The sequence below is a fragment of the Monodelphis domestica genome, chromosome 3 (genome assembly GCF_027887165.1).
Source record: "Monodelphis domestica isolate mMonDom1 chromosome 3, mMonDom1.pri, whole genome shotgun sequence".
In the NCBI taxonomy this organism is placed as follows: Eukaryota; Metazoa; Chordata; class Mammalia; order Didelphimorphia; family Didelphidae; genus Monodelphis; species Monodelphis domestica.
The window spans coordinates 430,221,013-430,242,728 of NC_077229.1; the positions used below are offsets into that span (position 1 = coordinate 430,221,013).

The 21,716-nt window shown below is 37.8% G+C and overlaps 1 protein-coding gene across 7 annotated transcripts in view; it reads right to left on the reverse strand.

Moving 5' to 3' along the window:
* Nucleotides 1-21,716, reverse strand: part of CCDC68 (coiled-coil domain containing 68) — a 70,360-nt gene that overhangs the window by 9,073 nt on the left and 39,571 nt on the right. For 6 of the 7 annotated variants that reach the window (XM_007487554.2, XM_056824452.1, XM_007487552.3 and 3 more), the window contains exons 7-9: nt 11,284-11,366; nt 4,089-4,194; nt 2,586-2,669 (exon numbers count right to left, since the gene is read on the reverse strand). In XM_007487554.2, coding sequence (XP_007487616.1) covers nt 2,586-2,669; nt 4,089-4,194; nt 11,284-11,366 — 273 coding nt within the window. Of the gene's footprint in view, nt 1-2,585; nt 2,670-4,002; nt 4,195-11,283; nt 11,367-21,716 lie in introns of those variants that run through there. The other variant, XM_056824453.1, reaches the window with a different exon arrangement.

Here is a 21,716-nt window from a genome sequence, read left to right on the forward strand (position 1 = left end):
CCCTTCTTCTAGTCCCTTCCTTCTGTTAATTATTCCCAATTTATCCTATCAATAGCGTATTTGTCCATCATTGTATATGTGCTGTATCCCTCAGACTGGGAGTGCCTTGAAATAAAGAACTCTGTATTTTTTTTCCTTTTTAAACCACTTCCAACGCTCAGCAAGGCTAGGGCACCTGGTAAGTGCTTAATGAATCTTCCCTGACTGACGGATTCAGAGCTCGAAGGAAGCCCAGGGAATTGAGATATAAAAGGAGAAAGACAGACCATTTTAGTCGGGGCTACGAAGCCTAAAGGTGAGCTAGGGAATGATCGGCTGGAATAGAGGTAAGCAGAACTGGATTTCAGAACGTGTGGTGATGAGTAAGGTAGAAGAATGTTGTAACGGCAACGACTGGGAAAAGAAGGGGCTTAAATACCAAACGGAAGAGTTTTACATTTGATTCCAGGAGTGACAGGGTGGGTATCCCTGGAGCCCACTGAGCACCTCAAAACAGAGAAGGGAAAGGACAAAACAGGAAAGACATGTAGTGCCAGAAACCCCCATAGGTCAGCGAGAGAGCATTCATTAACTTTTTGTTATTGTTAAACCCTACCTTTGTCAGCTGGGTTTTCTGCAAGTTTCAAGTTTGCCCAAGTACCAGGCACACCTGTTTTAGACTGAACAATAGACCTCCAAGGGTTTGGTGCCCCCAGTTTGTGTGGGCCTGGTAGGCAGAGTCAAAGGTGGAGTACCCTTATTTGTCTTCGTAGCTTTTCCTATTGTAGTAAAGACTTCTCTCAGGAAGTCTAGTTTTTGATTTGACCTTTTCTTTTTGTATACATAGTAGGTGACCGCTCCCTGATGCCCCAGCTGCTGGCTGGCTACAGCCTCTTTGCAGCTTGCTTGCAGACTGTCTATGCATCTTGCTGTACCAAATTCTCCAGGGGGTATAAAAGACCCACAAGTTCTCACTCTTGAGAGAATCATCTAGCACAGTGCATTCTCCCAGGGATAGCCCCAGGGTGTTGACTGTAGCTTTTGGAGCTTGGTTCTGTGATAGAGGCCGATTACTGGACCTAACTCTGTCCTGATTAAAGATTTGGTTTTTCCTACTACGTTGGTAGTTCCGTATTATTTACAAGTTAACACCTTCAATCTTGGTATCAATTCTAAGAGAGAAGAGAGGTAAGGGCTAGGTAATTGGGGTTAAGTGAATTGCCCAGAGTCACACAGTCAGAAAGTGTCTGAGGATAGATTTGAATCTAGGAACTCCCAACTCTAGACCTGCTTCTCTATCCACTGTGCTTCCTAGCTGCCCCAGCTAGAGAACATTTATGTGCAAAGAATACATGGGGAGTGATGAGATACATGACTGAGAAACGGGATGATATTGTCCTGCTACGAATAGGGCATGACTTTATCAAGTCAAAATGGTCACATCATGCTTCCTGAATGACCATCAATCAGAGCTGGCAAAGATCTTGGGATGCCTAAGGGGTGATTTTTTTTCCTCTAAGCCTCAGAGGAGGCATATAGAAGCATTTACAAAGAAGAAAGTAATTTTGGTTGAATTCTCTTAAACATGGGCTGGCTGAACCAACCAGAGTAATAAGATGGAAAATACAGGTTCAGAAGTTGGGTTCTCTGTTCTTGTATCCCAGACAGAAGTCACATCACCCCTCTTCCTCTTCGCTGACTATATGGTGAGCTAAGCATCAGTTACTGAGCTGACTCTTGGTCACTGTCCCTCTGAGGCTGATCTCACCCCTAACATGCTTGATGGACCACATATTGCGCATCCCAAAAGGTGCTAGCAAGGTAGGGGAATCAAATGATACACAAATTCTTCCACAGAACAGAGTATTATTAATAACAAAATAATTTTAACGTTTTGACCAATGCAATGGACCAAGAATAATTCCAGAGTCCCGATGCTGAAGAATGATATCTATCTCCTAACAGAGAGGTGACAGATTCAAGGTGCAGAAGGAGACATGCATTTTTGGGTATTGTCAATGAGGGATGTTTTACTTCATCATGCATATTTGTAATGATGGTTTTACTTTTCTTTAATTTTGTTCAATTAGGGAGGGAAAGAAAATAAATTATTTTAATTGAAAAAATAATACAATAAAGTTTTTAAAAAGAAATCTAAATTATATTTGTGTTAAGAGAATAAAAGACAAGGGAGTTATAGAAAACTTTCCTATAGTTGGTAGAGAGAAACTATTTTCCATTAGGAGAGAAAATAGAAAGAACAGTAGAAATAGAGAGCAAAGTGACCAGCTTCTTTGCTAAGAAAAGAAGATCTGTCAGTCTGGAGCTGAGATGCTATACGTGCTCTTAATTGACTCCTTCAGTCCCTGTCCAATAGCCAAGATGTCTCACCTTTGGTTTCTAACAAAATTGTTGTTCATATAAATACATGGCTATAAAACATCTCAGGAAATTTGAATCAAGGTTACTACAGAAATTAAAAGCACAATTTTCATGGCCTGAAAATCCTGGGCACCAAATAAAAAATGTGTACAATTTCTAATGCAGTGAAAAAACCCGTGGGTGTGCATGCACATGTCTGCCTAAGCATGATAATTTCTCCTTACCTGAGCTTCGAGAACATTCACCTTTTCTTTCAGAGTCTCAATCATTTTATCTTGTTCTTGTAAGTCATTTTTTAATCCTTCCATCTAAGAATAAGCAAACACAAATGAGAACTTTTTTAAGTCTTAGCAAACCACAGGGAGTACTTAAATAATTCACAGGTCATGTGTATTTTACAACTAAATGATTTTCTTAATAAGGGAGAAATAAAGTACTAAAGAACAACAGCTTTCCTTTCATTTGTTTGTTTTTAAGTAGACAACAGAGATAGCTTCTAGAGACTTGGATGAAGGTTTTTCTTTTGGAGATCTGAAGTTGTGTGAAGTTCGATCTGGTGAAGTTGATTCTGCACATCATTTTTAAAACTAAGCCCAGCTCTCTGGAGAAGGCATTTGGAATCTTAGTGTCTTCCTATAACTGAAGTTAATATTCCACAAATCAAATTGCCTAATGTATGTCCTGTAAGGTCAATGCCTGATACCCTGGGTCTAGTAAGAGTTTCCTAGTCACACTAACTTTATGATAAGGGAGTTCATTGTCTGAATAGATAATTTTCCAAGAGACATTGGAATATAAACTCCTCGAGGGAGTATTCATTTGTGTATTACTGCCATCCCACTGCCTGGCGCACAGTAGGCGCCTAATAAATATTTGCTGAATATCGCCTAATGCTAAAGAACACTGGACTGAGAGGAATGAGGCATAGGGTTCCCCTCTGACAAGTCACCTCACCTCTTTCTGGGTGTCAGCCTCCTTATCTGTAAAATGAGAGATCTGGGCCTACATGATCTCCAAGGTCCCTTCCAGAGGTAACATTTCAGGCTTCTGCTTTACAGCCCTTTGGTCACTTTGTTCCGTCAGTTACAGAATGCCACAATTACAGAAAGCCATGGTTATTTCCCACACAAGCAGGCAGCATGAGCAAACAATTAAGTCCTCTCCTTCACCTCTTCTATCTTATTAAAGAATTTTTGAAAGATTTCAATCTAAAACAGGTCTCCCTGAGAGGTGATCACAATCAATAAATCAGTCATCCCTGAAGACCTGCATGGGCCACATTCTTGGCTGCTTGGCCCAGTCACTCTCTGCTGACACCGTGTCTCCTCCTGGGCCTGCCAGAATTACCCGGTAAGCAGCTGGGTCCACCACCCCTATCTTCCAGGCAATCGCAAGGCTCAGAGGAAATGAAAACCAGACCCTGCTCTGGCTGGGAATCTTGAAGCTATAAGACAAGCTGAGGAGAAGCCCAGGCTATCTAGGCTTGATTCTTTTTTAATATCAGCCAAGAGCCTAAAGAAGAGTTAAACATTATTTCCAAAGTGTTCCACGCCAAGCACAAATGAGAGGGCAATCAAACCCAGAGCCAGGTTGCATTTAGAAATGTAGGGAAAATGTCAGGGAGGGGAAAACTTTCATTACTTTTATAGCTCAGGCATGCCAAATGTATTTGTTCTTCATCCGGTAAACATTCCATCTCCAGGAGAAAGACACTTGATTAAACTGACCTCCTGGATAACACTACGTAGGTTCTGATGTTGGGAATAAATCACAAACTGCAAACAAGAAATCTGCCTCTGGAGAGTAGAAATCTCTGTCTGAAGATCCTTACAACTGGAGAGGAAAAGGGAAAAAGAAAATTATTTTGCCAATAATGACATTCTTTGTTTGTGCTGGTTGTACCTAAATTATTGACACTTTATCTCCTTGATAACCGGCTTTCTGCAGGTGTATGATGTCAGATTCATTATGGACAGAATGGGCATCCACTGGGCACTGGCTGAACAAATTGTGCTATGTTGATGTACTTGCGGGAACTAGGTGGCACAGTACTAGAGTGATGGGTCTGGAGTCAGAAAGACTCATTTTCCTGAGTTCAAATGCAACCACAGGCAGTAACTGGCTGCATGACCTGGGACGAGTCATTTAACCTTATTTGTCTCAGTTTCCTCATTTGTAAAAATGAGATGAAGAAGGAAATAGAAAACTGCTCCAATATCTTTGCCAAGAAAACCCCAAATGGGGTTACAAAGAATTGGACACAACTCAAATGAATGAACAATAAAATGCATAATGACTGTTTCTGGACTAAATCTGTTATTTCATCATGGTGGGAGGGGGTTCCAGTTAGGATCTCCCTTAACTAATGTAGGTTAGCACTTGGTCTGCAAGCATTTGTACAGTCTTAGAGATATGTTCTTGAGGGAACAGAGAAGTAAAGAACTTTCTTAGGGTCATACAGTCAATAGTTGCCAAAGGAAAGATTTGAACCCAAATATTCCAGACACCAGGTCCAGTTCTAATGGCCTTGCATATCAATCTAATGGAATATCATAGAGCAAAGTAAGCAGAACTAGGAAAACTATTCATGAATACAGTAATATAAACAAAACACCAAAATGGAGCCAAACACAATGGAAATGTAATAAGCAAGATTGCCCCTAGAGAAAAACTAAGAAAATAGGATTCCTCCTTCACTTGGAGAACAGAGGATCATAAAATTTATGCCCAAAGGGCCCTAAAGCTCATTTATTATCATCCTCTCCTATTACAAATGAGGAAGCTGAGGCTCAGAGAAATTAAGTGACTTGCCCAAGGCCATAACAGATAGTGAATGGCAAAGAAAAGATGAAAACCTAGAGCTCTTTCCATTGCACTATGCTGCTCCTCATATAGGGATCTATAGATAAAGAAAAGTACATATTCTGCCCTAAACAATCACTATGTCACTTTTATTTGTTACAAAGGAAGATTCACTGGATATGGAAGGTGGTGTGGGGAGGGGATGAAAATAGTAATACCTGGAAAATTTATTGATATAGAAAAGGGCACAAAGAAAACTTTTAAAAATTAAAATTAAAAAATTAAAATGGGGGAGGGAACTAGGCAACCAAACATTATCATGAGAAAAAACTCCAAACAAAATGAAATGTGGAGTTGCATTGAAAATAGGATAAGCCTGATGCTTAATAAATGTTTATTGACTGATTTATTAAGATGAGGCAAATAATTAGAGTGGAAGGGACATGAAAATAGGTAGGAGATACCAATAATTTTAGATAAATAAATATTAAAAGTCAATTAAGAGTTTTCACTCATACCCATTACACATCTCTCTCTCTCTCTCTGTGTCTCTCTGTTTCTCTGTCTCTCTGTCTCTATCTCTGTGTCTCTCTGCCCCCCCCCTCTCTCTCTCTCTGGTAAAAGTGATTAAAAAGGAAAACAGCAACTGTTTGGAGGGGCTACATGAAAACAAATACATTAATGCCCCTGTTAAGTTTTAACTGGAAGTCATTTTAGAAAAAAATTTGGACCCATGCCTGAAAAGTTACTAAACTTTGCATATCACTCTTTAACCCAGTGATACTCTTTTTAGGTCTGGTCCCCCCCCCAAAATAATAAATAAATGAATTAATTGATTAATAAAAGAAGAGAAAAAGGATCCCTACTATAATTTTTTTTTACAATAGCTCTTTATTATGGTCTCAAAGATTTGGAAACTGAAAGGTTGTCCTTTAGCCAGAGAATGGCTGGACTAATTATAGTGTGTAAAGGTAATAAAATACTAGTGTGCTATTAGAAATGATGAAAAGGATAGTTTCAGGAAAAAAAAAAACTAAGAAGATGTGTATGAACTGATACAGAGTGAAGAAAGCAGAACCAGAACAATTTATGAAATAACATTATAAAGAAAAAAATTTTTGAAAGACTTAACTCAGCTCAATTAAATAACCATCCATGATTCTTAAGAACCAATCAACCGCACTAGTCATCTAAGAGAAGTAATGGACTCAAAAATGTATATGCATACATAGTTTTGCTTTACTATATTGACTATGCATATTTACAAAAAGGAATTTTAGTTGTTTATCTTCTTTCTTCATCCCATAGGAAGAGGTAAGAGAGAAACTAAATTTTTGTTCACTAAAATTTGTTCATACTATTTTATTACTATTAAAATACTATTATACAACACACTATTTTATATATATTCACATATGCAGATATCACTCATACAATACACACACACTATTATTTATTGGTAGTCACCAGATGAAGAAAACTTCCTCTACCAATACACATCAGCACCTTCTCTGATACTCAGAGTATTACATAGAACACCAACAGGTTAAGTGACTTGACCAGGGTCACAGAGTCAAATATCATTAGACACAGGACTTTAAGTCTTGCTGCCTCTAAGATCTACTCTCTATCCAGTATACTGCACTGCCCCCTGCTATGCACTGGAGATATAAAGAAAAAAGTAAAAATTGTCCAAGAGGTTTATACTCCTTTGAGGGAGGTAAATAGGCACACTAAAAGATAACAAAGATAAATACAAAGTAGATGAGGAATTTTTGTCAGGGACAGTGCTGAGACCTGTGCAACCTGCCCATTTTCCAGATGAAAAAAACAATAGCATTCATTTATGTATTAGTCTGACCCAAAATGCTCATAGAAATGGACTCAAACCACTTTGGGACTGAATCCAAAGCTCTGTCTATATATTTGCAAAATGTAAAAAGTTCCCACTTCTGAATTTAACACTTATTTTTTATCTTAGAATCAATCCTGTATATTGATTAGAAAAGGCAGAAGAGTAGTAAGAGGTAAGCAACGGGGGTTAAGAGACTGGCCCAGGGTCACAGCAAAGAAGCGTTTGAGGTCAAATTTTAACCTAGGATTTGCTGTCCAGGCTGACTCTCTAGCCCCTGAGCTGCCTAGCGTCCCCTAGTGGCGAATTTTCAAAAGCAAATATATGTATTTTCCCTTTTTTTTATAGCAAACACTAGAAAATTGGAGGGTGGGGAGTGACTGGGGGAGAAAATGCACATAAAAGGATTACAAGGGTCAGATTGTCATCCTTGGTATTGTTTGAAAATACTTGGGCAGAATTTACCAAAGAGAAATAAGAAGGAAGTCTTCCCTGAGCACAGTCTACTAAGGATTACTGGGATATGGCCAACCTTGTCAGGTCACCAGGATGACAATCACTCACCTATGAAACTACCCCTTCATATGACAGAATACTGACTGAACCCAATGGATTGACTGTGAGTCTGAACAATATAATATTTCTTATATTCTTGCATGTTTTCAATTGTGACAGGATAATTATTTGGAGTTTTTAAGTTAGAGGGAGTCCTCGGCTCCACTAGGTAAAGACTTTATGGTGAATTTCTGGGAGGATGTGGACAAAAGTCACACAAGGATGGGCAGGCATGAATGGGCTAAGAGCTACATCTTTGGAACGATCCCCAAATTAATGATGCCATAGATTCATCTGAGCAAATTATAGATTATATGGGAAAAAAATTATTGTATAATAAAATTAGTAAGGCAGTCAAAAAGAGAGGAAAAAAGGGAAGTTCTCAGATTAAAGGAAAAAGAAAAAACTTCAATGAGGTAGGATCCAGTGACCAGAAACCACATATACTGTCCCAGGGAAGTACACCAAAGATTATGTTTTATTATACCTCTGGTAGCGTCTCAAATATTTTCTTCCAAAACAGGGACCTGGCTTTGACTTTAGTAAAAAGGATTCTTTCCCTGGCCCTGTCTATGTTCTCTAGAGTAACAAACAGAAATATCTACTTTTGTTGATAGAGCCCTTTACAACTAGTCAAGTCTGGTGAGTAAATTTCTTCTTATTCTGTAATAGGTGCCAGCTAGCCCCCCAAATGGTCATAAGATCATGGGATCCCAGATTAGAGCTGGCGTTTTCCTAAACGATATTAGACACTTACATGCATCTGGAATTAATTGGTGCTATTGGGGGGCAGTCGGGGGCTTTGTGAATTCAGAGCAAGAACCAAAAGGAAAATCTAGCCTCAGACACTTCCTAGCTGGGCAAGTCACTAAATCCCCACTCCCTTGTCCTTACTGTTCTCCTGCCTTGGATACAATATTGATTCTAAGGCAGAATGGAAGAGTTTAAAAAATGATATGTTTAATTTGATTAAATCTAGGTTTAGAAATGGCAGAATGGAATCTTAGTAATTAGAGAACTTATATCCCCTATTGGTTTTCCACCTTTATCCATATATACAACTCAAAAAATAGAATTAGAGACATTTACATTCTGTAGAAATCGGTCCTTCAAACAATTTTACTAGAAACAGGAAATATTTCATCACTACATTGCATGCCAAAATATCTTTTTAAAATTTATTTATAACTATTAAGAACACCTCAGTTGATTTAAGAAAAACTGTTAGCAGTAGTTCTAACAGTAAAGTCAAACTTAAGCATAATCCATTTCCAGCTTGCCCCAGCAGCCATCGTCCAAGGAACAAGCCTTATGGAAAAAGGAACCCATCACCACACCAAGGACCATCAATGGAGCAGATAAGTGTGTCTAGCTGAAGCAGCAAGACATCTTCAGGGAGAGAGAAGGCAGCACGCGCCAGCTGGGTCAAACCACCACCAACACTACCCCTCGGATGCCAGAAGAAAGAAAAAGTCTAGACTGAAGAAACAGCAGCAGCATTATCCTCCATCACCTCCCCTAGCCACACACCCTGCTTCCAGTTCAGGACTCATAGCTATCTATCATCCACTGCAGAGAGAGGGACTTACCATCCCCTCTACCATGTTAACTGCTGACCATCTTCCACCTATGGAAAAGGAAAGCTAAAAAATTCTGAGAATAACAGCCCTCGAACCCAGCCTTATTACAAAAAAGTCTCAAGGAGAACAATCCTTCTTGAGATACAGTGTGGCAAGTAACTGCCTCTATAGGCACAGAAGCCTATGCCTTCTCAATCATAAGTCGGCTAGTATTTATTCATTTTAATAATATTTTATTTTTCTCCTATTCTATTCTATGTAAAAACAATTTTTGTAACATGAATTTTTATAAAGTTTTGATTTCAAAATTCTGTCCCTTCTTCTGACTCTCCCTCTCTCACTTCTTCCCTTATCTTCTCCCTTCCCCAAGATAGCAAGCAATTTGATATTTTACATGTGTAATCATATAAAACATTTTCCCATATGAGTTATTGTGTAAAAGAGATCTCAGATTAAAAGAAGAAGAAAAAGAAAAAAGAAATATAGTATGGTTCTGTCTACATTTAGTCTCCTGTTGTTCCTCTGGAGACAGATGGCATTTTTCATCATGAATCTCTAGGATGTCTTGGATCACTAAATTGCTAATAACTAGGTCATTCACAGTTATACATCAAGAAATACTGTTGTCACTTGTGTACAGTGTTCTGGTTCTGCTTACTTTACTGTGCATCAGTTCATTTGCATATTTTTAGATTTTTCTGAAATCATCCTACTTGTCATTTCTTTATAGCACAATAGTATACCATTATTATTATATACCACAACTTGTTCCGCCATTCCTCAATTGATGGGCAAACCTTCAATTTCCAATTCTTTGCTACTACAAAAAGAGTTGCAATAAATATTTTTGAACAAATATGTCCTTTTTCCTTTAAAAAATATTTTTGGGATACAGACTTAGTAATGGTATTGATGGATCAAAGGGTATGCATACTTTTAAAGGCCTTTGAGTATAGTTTGAAATTGCTCTCCAGAATGGTTAGATCAGATCACAATAACACCAATAATCTATTAGTGTTCCAATGTTCCTGCATCCTCTCCAACATATACCATTTTCCTTTTCTGTCATATTAAGACAATCTGAACAACTAGCATTTATTAAGTGACTACTATGTTCCAATCACTGTGCTAAACACCATAGCTACTGAATACACACCAAAAGTTCTCACCATGGTTTTTGGCACTATCAGATTTTAATGGAAATGACACTGAAGATGCAATTTCTGATAATGAAATGTACCCCTTTGATAGACCACATGCTCTATATATCCCTCTCATCTTTTCCAGATTTTCTTCTTAATCATTCCCTCTCTCTTCAATCTTTACTGTGTCCTTATCTACTGGTTCCTTCCCTACTACCTTCAAACATGTCCAAGTTTCCCTCCCTCCCTTAAAAAAAAAACAAAAAAAACTAGGACCCTATCCTCCTATCAAGCCCATTAACTCATATCTGTTCTCCATTTCTCATCCAACCCCAAGAAAAAGCTTCCTCTCCTTCCTCTCCTCTCTGTCAAATCAGTGCTTTGCAGCCTATTTTTCATCCTCATCACTCATCTAAAACTGTTCTCTCAAAAGTTACCAGTGATCTCTCAATTGCCAGATCTGCTAGTCTTTTCTTGGTTTTCATTCTTTTGTATTCATCTATGGCAGTTGGCACACTGATCATCAGTCTCCTCCTGGAAACTCTTCTCAGGTCTCCTACCAATCTGACAGCTTCTTCTTAGTCTTTTTTTATTGGCTTTTCATTCATATCACCTCACCAAATGTGGGTGGTTGCCCTAATACTTTGTTCTCAGTCCTCTTCTCTCCTCTCTTTATACTTTCTTGATGACCTCATCAATTCCCCTGAGGTTAATTAGCATCTCTAACAGATGACTCAGGTCTATATATCTAGCGTCTCACCTGTGCTTCAAGCCCATACCACCAAGGCCCTTTTGGGTATTTCAAACTGGATGTTCCAGAGTCATCTCAAATTAAATATATCGCAAACTGAATTCATTATCACCTACTCCAAACCCACTGCTCTTCACTAAGTGTTCAACATTCGTAAATAATACCTTCTGTCCTATAGCCCATTTAACATGGGAGATGGTAGAGTGTTAAGTAAGCCATTTAAGAGATAAGATTCCAAACCTCTTAGCATCTTTAGAGTTCAGTAAGAGCTGATCCAACTTGAATTGCAAACATGCTTTTTTTTCCAGCAATAATTTCTTTTCCTAAGGAAAAAAGAAAATGTATTTTGGAGATATATTTTATGCTACTTACAAAATATGCTTTTTAATTATGTCAACGATGGTAATAAAGACATAAGGTTCTTGAGAGCCATGTCATCATAAGGCCACTTATTAAAGAAATTGGCAGGATAACAAATAAATGGAAAACAGATTTCTCTATAATGATCTTTTTCATCATTAATGACAACGAAACCAGCCCATTTGGACTCTGTTCCCTCAGCCCTTGAGGTTGTTTCTATTTAAAAAAAAAACAGCTGAAATAGGATGCAAGACAATAAAATCAAGAATAGCAGTTGGACCAGATCAGATCAAGTATAATACCCAGGAAACCCAAGTTAGAGACAACATAATTTTGAAAACATTAAAGGATCATTTTGCAACATAACTCAGGAATCAGAAGATGCCAAAAGAATGAGGAAAAAAATTCCACAGATTGTGCTCAAATGGTAAGCAAGGAAACAAAAGTAAGTATTGGAACTTTTAAAAAATCTTTATAAAAACAATCTATACATACTGTATATGGTAAAAGAATAAGCAGGCTTTCATAGATGATCTTCAAAATATGGCCATAGTTTTATAGTACCAGAATTTATTAAAAATTTTAGAGTATATGAGATCAATCTACATTAACATTTGTTTATTTTTAAAAGGCATTCAATTTGGTAGAAGGAAACATGGCCTTAAGAACACCATCCAAGAAGGAATCTCAGTCATGCATTAAGATTATATGAAAAATATACAGAGAAACAAAATAGTTAGAATATAAAGAGGAAAAATAAAGAACAAAAAAAAAAGAACTGAAGGGTAAAAGTACCCTTCTAGACCTCAAACTACATAAAAAGCATGAATAATGAAAAGCATTTGGGGTCTTGGCTAAAACAGAAAAGTAAATAAATGGAAAAGACTAAAATACAAGAATCAGAAATAACTAAACTCAGGATTCTATAAACCTGAAAACATAATTATCTAGGAACTCCCAATCTGATAAAAACTGCCGAGAAAATTGTTAGCAGTTAGGTTTAGACTGACAACTTAAACCATACTTCACAATAAATTCAAAATGAATATTTAGATATTAAAGATCTCACCATAAAATATAAGTAAGGCAAGTGATGTACCTTTCACTTCCACCAGTAAAGGATGCATTTATAACTAAACAAGGGACAGAGATAATTACAGAAGATAAAATATCATGTGAAATGAAAAAGTTTTCCCTGAACAAAATCAACACATCTAGAGAAATGGTCAAATGAAGAAAAGTCTTCATATCAAATATATTTGATATTGAAAACATACGTATATGTGTATAGACACACATAAAACCTACAGTAATATACATATGATAGAAAACTATTCTCCAATAGAAAAGTGGTTAAAGGATACAAACAATGTGCAAATTATTACCAAACATGTGAAAGAACATTCCAAATATGTAAGAATAAGAGATTTAGGCTAATAGCTTGATGGGATGACAGAGTCGAATGTTGTTTTTTTTTTTAAGGGAGGAACCTTGTATATGTTTGAAGATAGTAGGGAAAGAAGCAGTAGAGAGAGAGACAGTAAATACTGGAGAGAGAGGCAATGATTATGAAGGAAATCGGGAAAACAAACCACCTGAGCTTTCACTTTACATTTAGTGAAGATGGCAATACATGGGAACAGTCAATGTTCGAAGGGCTATGAAAAATCAGATATGCCAAACATGGAGTTCTGAATTGGCACAGTCATTCTGGATTTAAAATACAAGTTCCAACACACACACACACACACACACACACACACACACACACACACACGCACGCACACACACACACACACACACACACACACACACACACCCTCAATAGGACTCAAACTCATTGGTGAATTAGGGCAGCGTCTACTCCAGGCCTGTGAAGACTTTCTCTAGCAGAAGAGACAGAAAAGAACAATTTGTTCCAACAACAATGAAGGCAATGGAAATAGGCACTGCCTGTGTTTTTCTGTTTGTATTTGTAATCCCAGGAGGCAGCTAATAAATATATGTTGACTGAATAAATAAATGAATGACAGAAGCTAGTTATCCCCAAAGATAAAAAAATTATTTTTAGAACCCCAAATAGGAGAAAATATACAGAATATCACAGAAAAAAAAACAGAATATCAGAAGGGAAGAAAAAAAGTACAACTTAAATATTAACCTGTTACAGGGCCTAAAGAAATGAAATGGCAGCTTTGATGTTTTGGAAAAAATTCAACACCAAAAACCCAATCCTGCTTACTTAGGTTTTAATGGTAATGTTTATTACAGAACTTGGAATGCCAAGCTACAGCATCACTTTATCTGGGCCTTTGGTGAACAATAAAAGGAGACAAAATAAGAAACAGAGAGGTTATAATATTGGTATAAACAGAACCATGGGTAGCACAAGAAGGAATGTCCATTTATTTTTTACCCTGAAATATTTAAAGTATTATCTTTTGGGGGACAAATGGTGAAGGCAAGTTGTTTCAAATCAAGAATATATTTTGTTATCCTGGCCAGTTTGCTGAATGTGAGATGAAACCTGATTGTTTTGATATGTATTTCTTATTTTTAGGGATTTGGAACATTCTCTCTTTTGGTTGTTACTCATTTTCCATTCTTTTTTTGAGATGCTTGTTCATACCCTTTTGCACTTATCTATTAGGGAATATCTCTAATCTAACTCCATCTTCACCACTATTCTATACCTGGCCTATAGATCTCATTTATAGCCTGTAATCACCTTTTACAAACAATGAGCTGGGCCCAGAATTGAAAAGGAAAAGAAAGACAGGTTGGATTGTATCTGGAAAACTGTGTAGTGCATTTAATGATCTCAAGCTGTTCCTTAACCTCAAAACCAATCTCTTAAAACACTAATGTTCTCCCAATGTAGCTTATGGAACTTTTCCCAGTTTCTTCACAGGGCCAGACCTACCCCGTTGGTATAAAATATACTTGTAGAGCCCTGGAAAGCAGGAGCTGGAAGGGACCTCGGAAGAGAATAACCAGACCTAAGTATCATACAGACAAAGACAGGAAAAGCAGGCTTCTCTCAGGGAGTTTTCTATCCCAATGGAATCACAATCTAGTTGCATTCTAAACGGGCATGTCTATGAACCTCACGGAGCCTCTGAGGCCCTTGTTAGCTACAAATTCCATTCAAACATGTGTCCGGCCTATCCGTCAAGTTCAATCACGTAGGCCCCATGGGGCACTCAACCTCGATTAGATGCTAAAGACGCCAAGGCCATCACCCTCCACCGGACGTGGGTCCTGCCACTGGGCTCTGGGCCGCTCTGCCTCCTGGAAATCTAATTCAAGCTGGAAGACATCATTGGGATCCTCTTCAAGTAGGAAAGACAACAGCCGATCGACCATCCATGCGTCCTCCACTCTCACCCACTCACTTATACTCTACGCGTGTAGCTACTATGTGTGTATGTAATAGAGCATGATCAGACAGCTTTGTATCAGATTTCTGATAGGTATCATATAGACTATATTAACTATATAACATATATAAATATATTTAGTATAGTCACATATCTAGATATCATATATGTGATTTTGATATACATCTCTGTATATGTGGGCATATCTCTTTATCTGATACATAATTTATATTTAGGATATATTATATAGATAGATAATATTATCTATTGACACATAATGTAATATATAGATAGAGATACTATAGATATGGGATCCTATATTTACATGTTATATATTATATGCAATATTATCTATGATACATACGGCTATATATTATACATTAACATACACATATAAAGCAAATACATGAATACACGTACTAAAGAAACATGCATTTTTAGACTCTGTATATGCACATATATGTACTACTACCAATAACTGCCCCGTGAGCAGAGTTCAAGGTCTACTAGAGACGTGGACGGCACATTTTGGGGTGCCCCCCCTTCATGTTTCCCCGCTGGCCAGTGATCTGGGCTCTCTCGCCTTCTAGGCAAATCTCCATTTTGGTCAGAAGTGGCCCACAGCACCACCCAGTGGGCAGCCCAGGGGGAGGAAGATGCAGCTATTTTCCCAGCTCTCACATCTAAATTCTGGCTCCACTGCTTCTTAGGAAAGAATCCCAGGGAATACAGAGCAGCAGAGGAGACAGAACTGGCGTTGGAATCCAAAGTCCATTCCTCTGACATTTGCTGGCAAACCTCTCAGCATCCCCAGGAAAACTCTTAAGAGAACAAATTGCCTTATAAATGCCCATCTGCCTATGTTCCTGCAAAGGAGCTCCTGAAGAAATCGTAACTCAGGTCCAAAAGATAGGGTGAGGTGGAGCTGGTAACACAAATGAATCATGAAAACAGGTGGGGGAAGTCTTATACTGTGTCTGAGAGGCACAAGAGAAAAAGGTGGAAGACTGGAGTTTTCATCTCATCCTGGTGACTTGGAGAAAATCAGCTGTGCAACTCTGAGAAAAAGAAGGTCTCTTTTCTCTGCCTCAGTTTCCTCATCTTTAAAATAAAGGAGTTAAACTAGATGAGCTCTGGGGCTTCAGCTGGCTCTCAAATGCAAAAGAGCCAAATATGTTAGCTTTTCTATAGTTGACACCAGAAAACTAATGAGAAAACATTATAGAAATGCATTAATTGCAGCATGAACATATGCCCATATTAAATTCTCTTTCTGAACTTTTTGCTTGCTTATCAGTGTATTAGCAGAATTTATTTTCACTGCATTGTGGATTAAAGTGGGACAGATGGTGAAAGTTTTAAGTAATACGTTCATTACCAAACCTCATACTACTAATGGCTATTTGCCATAGCAGAAATTCATTCAAAGAAGCAGGAAATGAATCATCCTCCAGGGGGAGCCTACCCCCCAGCTACAGTACTCTGAGAAGGTGGTCTGTGCTTGCTATGACTGGGCTTTGGGACTGCTACGCACCCACATCCTAAAAAGCATATGGAGCTTCTTGTATCAGCCAGAGAAGTAAATGAAGAGGGAGGCAGACAGAGAATAAATTTCCCCTCATCTAGCACGTCTTAACCTTTTTTGTGGTATAGCCTGATGAAGCCTACGCACCTCTTTTCAGAATAATGTTTGATGCCAATAGTTATTTTAGTTCATTTTTTAAAAAACCTTACCATCCATCTTAGAACCAATACTGTCTATTGGTTCCAAGGCAGAAGAGCCATAAGGGCTAAGCAATTGGAAATCACAAAGCTAGGAAGTGTCTAAAACCTGATTTGAACCCAGGACCTCTTGTTTCCAGGCCTAGATTTCAATCCACTGAGCCACCTAGATGTCCCTTCATGCTATAATTGAAGGAAACACTAACATTTTCAGTTGGAGGTTAATGAAAATAAAGATTTTTTTTTTTCTCATTCAAGTCCATAGACTTCCTGACATCTTTCCCGGACCTTAAATTAAGAAGCCCCACTCCAGAAGAATCAGATGGGATCTGGGCCATTTAATCTCAGGGATGAAATAACTCTTTCTTGGATCCGGGAGTATTAAATCTCCACAGGGGCCTCCAGGGAAGAAGGAAAGGGAAGTAATGCATTTGGAAAGAGGATGAGTTCCAGATGTCTTGGAGAAAAACTTTCAAGCTAGTTCATTTCCAAAAGAGATTCCCTGAAAAGATTATGGACCAAAATTGCTCCCTCGTTCTGTCTCAACTTGAATCTGTAGGGCCCTTTTGAGCTTAAACTTCCAAGTAAGAGTTAAATTTTTTTTTTCAAAAGAAAACCATTAGATATATATTATCTATTGTTACATTATATCATTAGGGCTATGTTCAGCTTTTTTACTCTAAGCCTGATTGCTTCCCACAGTCCCTGAAGGCTGAACTAGATCTGGTGAATTATTTCCACTCTTCCACTAAAATATGACTCCAGTGTTTATTAGTGCTGTTAAGATTAACTTGAGATCTAGAAAGTTAGCTCTGCAGAGAAAAAGTTCTAATAAGTCCCACCAATGTGGAAGGCTTAAAGTATGGGCCCAAAGATGAACTGAATAGCTTGCTATCTAAAGAAAAGCTTTGCTAAGTCTTTCACCTAGGAGGCTTTTTATATGGATTATAGACCTATTTCTATAGATTCATATTTTTATTTATTTATTTCTATTATACATATATATATATATATAATTTATATAGATTAAATGAGGTTAATGGGCTTCAAAGACCAGCTAGTCTAATTCCTCACTTTCTGAATCTGGAAATGGGCTCAGGAAGGTCAAGGTCACACAGGTTCTAACTGTCAGAGGTGGGATTTGAAACTAAGTTCTCTTTTCAATAGCTATAGAATAATTAATTTTTTAATCACAGCAACTTTCAAAGAATAACTACCAAGTTAGAAAGAGGAACCAATGTGGATGCCATTAAAGTTACTTGAAGGATCAGGGAAACTACATTTTGCTAAAAGGTTCCAAAGACAATGAAGTAATACCAAAAATTTTTTACCAGCTTCTCTGATAAAGGCCTCATTTCTCAAATCTGCAGAAAAATGAGTCAAATTTATAAAATAAGGGCTATTTCTTAACTGATAAATGGTCAAGTGATATCAATGCAGTTTTCAGAAAAAGAAATAAAAAAAAACTAGAGTTATATGGGGAAAAAACCACTCTAAGTCATGATTGATTAGAGAAATGCAAATTAAAACAACTCTGAGGTACTTCACACCTAGGAGAAATAACAAATACTAGCAGTGACGACAGAAACTAGGTACAATGATGAATTGTTGATGGAGTAGTGAACTTATCTAACCATTGCAGAGAACAGGCTGGAATGATACCCAATGGGCTATAAAACTGTGTCTACCCATTGATCCAGGAATACCTCTACTGGGATCTGTACTCAAAAAGGGATCACAGCAAAAGGGAAATTACCTCCACATACAAAAGTAGTTGTATGGAGCAGCCCTTTCTGTGGTGGCAAAGCATTGGAAACGAAGAGGATGCTCATCAACTGAGGGAGGATTAAACAAGTGATGTCAGATTGTGATGGAGTACTTTTGTGCTAGAAGAAATGACAAGGGGAGTGCTTTCAGGAAAAACGTGGCAAGACCTATATGAACTGAGGAAAAGCGAAGTGAGCAGGACAAGGAGATCAGCAATGTTGTTAATGACAATCATCTGTGAAAGGTGGGTCGACTCTGATCCACACAATGACACGAGACAATTCTAGAGGGCTTGTGATGAAGAAAAATTCCAGTCACCTCCAGAGAAAGAACTGATAATTTGCTTAATATGGAAATACATTTTGCACAATTTCACACGTATACTTAAGATCACATTGTTTGCCTTCTGCAGATGGTGGAGGAGGAGGAGGAGGAGGAGGAAGGAACATAATCTGGAACTCAAAATTTAAAAAGGAAAGAATGTTTAAAATAAATAATTTTTAATAGTTAAGTTCTGAAGTCTCCAACTGAGGAAAATTTCTATCTTACCATTTAGAATGAAATTTAGTTAACCAAGCTATTCTAACAGCCAAACCTAATTCTACACCAAAAAAGCCTTCCAACAATGAATAGAAAACATTCTCCCCGCCATGTTGGCTTGAAGCAGCAAAGGCAGTATGTGGCAGAGCTGACAGAGTGCTGGACCTCCAATCAAGAAGACTGAAGTTCAAACCTGGCTTCAGAGGCTTACGAGGCTGGACTCAAAGCTCTGCCTGTTCCAATGTCTTCATCTATAAAATGGGGGTCCCAGGGCTGTGTAAGCATATCCCTACACACACTGAACACTGTCGCTGCGTGCCCTTTGTTCTCAAAGAGGGCCAGTGACATCCCAGGGAGACATTAGGACTCAGGAGGGAGCGGCCTCAAGTCATCAGTTTCAGCCTCTCTTTCCAAGCCCTCAAAGGCCAGTGGCAAGACGGAAGTGAGGATGTCCCATTGAAACAGCCTGCTCTCCTCCACTGTACATGCTTAGGCCACACAGCTCCCTAACTCACAGGTCTGTGGCCAGTCAGTGAGCCTCAAGCGGCTTTTAGCCCATCTGCCAAGACGGTTTTACCATGGAGGCTACTGTGCACATCAGCCTCTCGGGGCTTCAGGGAAGATGGGAGAGAGGGGACGCCAAAAGTGGATGGGCAGCCCTGAAGAGGGCTCAGCAAGCTCACAGCAGAGGTGCTCATTCAGCTAGTGGATAGAACACTAGGCTTGGAATCAGAAAGACTCCTCTTCATGAGTTCAAATCCAGCCTTGGACACTTACTAGTTGTGTGACCCTGGAAAAGTCACTTAACCCTGTTTGCCTCAGTTCATCTGTGAAATGAGCTAGAGAAGGAAATGGTAAACTCCTCCAAAACTTAATCTGTATTTAATTCAAATACAAATGCCAGTTATTACTACTGTCACATGTTAAGATACTTTATTAATAAGCTAAATCTCCTACCTTTCAACAATCCTTCAAAAATCAAGATACAGATCAACAAGTCAAAAGTCAAAGACAGAAAATACAAAATAATGATCTGGATAGGATAACCTACTTGAAGCCCTGTTATTCCAGAGTAATACAACAAGAATAGAACTCTGGTTTCTCTCCAAATACAGATGCCGTAGATGTCATTTTTGTTGCAGTCTGAAGCAACCAGCAGTGTCACCAGTATAAAACAGAACCTCCACACACATGAGGCCTCCCTCTTTAATATGGTCCTGATTCTTGATTTCATGGGCACATAGGTGGTGCCACAGTGCTGGGCCTGAGTCAGGAAAACTCCTCCTCCTAATTCAAATCTGGCTTCAAAAACACTTACTAGCTCTGTGACCCTGGGCAAGTCACTTGACTGTTTGTCACAGTTTCCGCATCTGTAAAATGAGCTGGAGATGGAAATGACAAACCAGTCCAGTTTCTTGGCCAAGAATATCCCAAATTGGGTTCCAAAGAGTTAGACACAATTGGAGAAAAGACTGAAAATACTCAAATCTGTGCTGGCAAAGTGACAAACAACTTCAATGGTCATATATCTCCCAATCTGATGCATGTCCTTATACCTATGATCAGAAGGCAATCTTCTAACTAAGAGTTACTCCTGTTGTTTTATAAGAAATAAGATATAATTTCTACATGTGGATGGAAGACACATTGTTAGAATGTTTAAGGTGAATTGTGGTAGTTCACAGTTAAAGGAATTAAGACTATTAAAATTAGATGATGATTTAATGGAATTTAATAGTCTAAAAATGAATCTAAATAGCCTCTCTCAAAACAAAATCCCTAAAAAATCAAGATATAGATCAGCAAGTCAAAGGCACTTCCATACATAAATACTTAACTTTAAATTGTGCTTTTAGTCTCATCTACTTTACCTAAAGACTAATTCTCTAAAATGCGAAATTTTCTTAACACATAAATTGATCTTTTTTCAAGTATCAATTCCAAAAAGCTCAGAAGAAGTATTCAATGTTCTTAGCCTCTATTCTATATAAACAAAACACAATTGCATCTTATTTTTTTAAATGTGCCCCTAAAAATTTATATAAACCAACTGTGTTTAAATCCAACAGGAAAGATTTAGTAGACAAGCTCACTATTCAAAATAATCCTTCAACAAAACTCCATTTTGGCTTCTCTTGGAAGAGAAACTAGAAGGTATGCTATTTCCTTCTCCAGCTCATTTTAGATATGTGGAAACTGAGGCAAATAGGGTTAAGTGGCAATATGCAAATAACTATATACAAATAAGAAAATTAAACAGAGTAAAAGCACTCAAATATATGTCATTTTTTTTTGATCTATCAATTTGTTTTGCTGAATTTTTTTTACTTATTTCTCTTTTCATTAAAAATTTGTAGCTAAAAGGGATGGCTTTCTCAGAGGTGGGGATATAACAAAAATATAAGCAATTTAAAAATAAAAGATAACAATAAAAGGGTTTTTTTCCAAAATCAATATATATGAAGTCATGTTTTCACAGATTATCCTTTTTCTATTCTAATTGTGTGAGAATAGGAAATTTTAAAAGAATTGTTCATCATGCATCCAGTATACAAATTAAACTTAATTTGACTCTCCTTTTTTTCTTTTCTAAAAATAACTTTTTTTGTTTTCACATAACCTGTTACCCACTCCATCTCTCTCCCACTTGCTCCCAGAGCACCATTTCCAAAAATAAAGAAGAAAAAAAAAGAGAAGAAAAAAATCTCAGTAAAACTAACCAATGTATGGCTAATATGACAGCAAAGGAAAGTGATAAATGTTAGAGGGGATGTGGCAAAATTGGAACACTGATGCATTGCTGGTAGAGTTGTGAATTGATCCAACTACCCTGGAAGGCAATTTGGAACTATGCCCAAAGGGCTTTAAACGATTGCCTGCCCTTTGATCCAGCCATAGTACTGC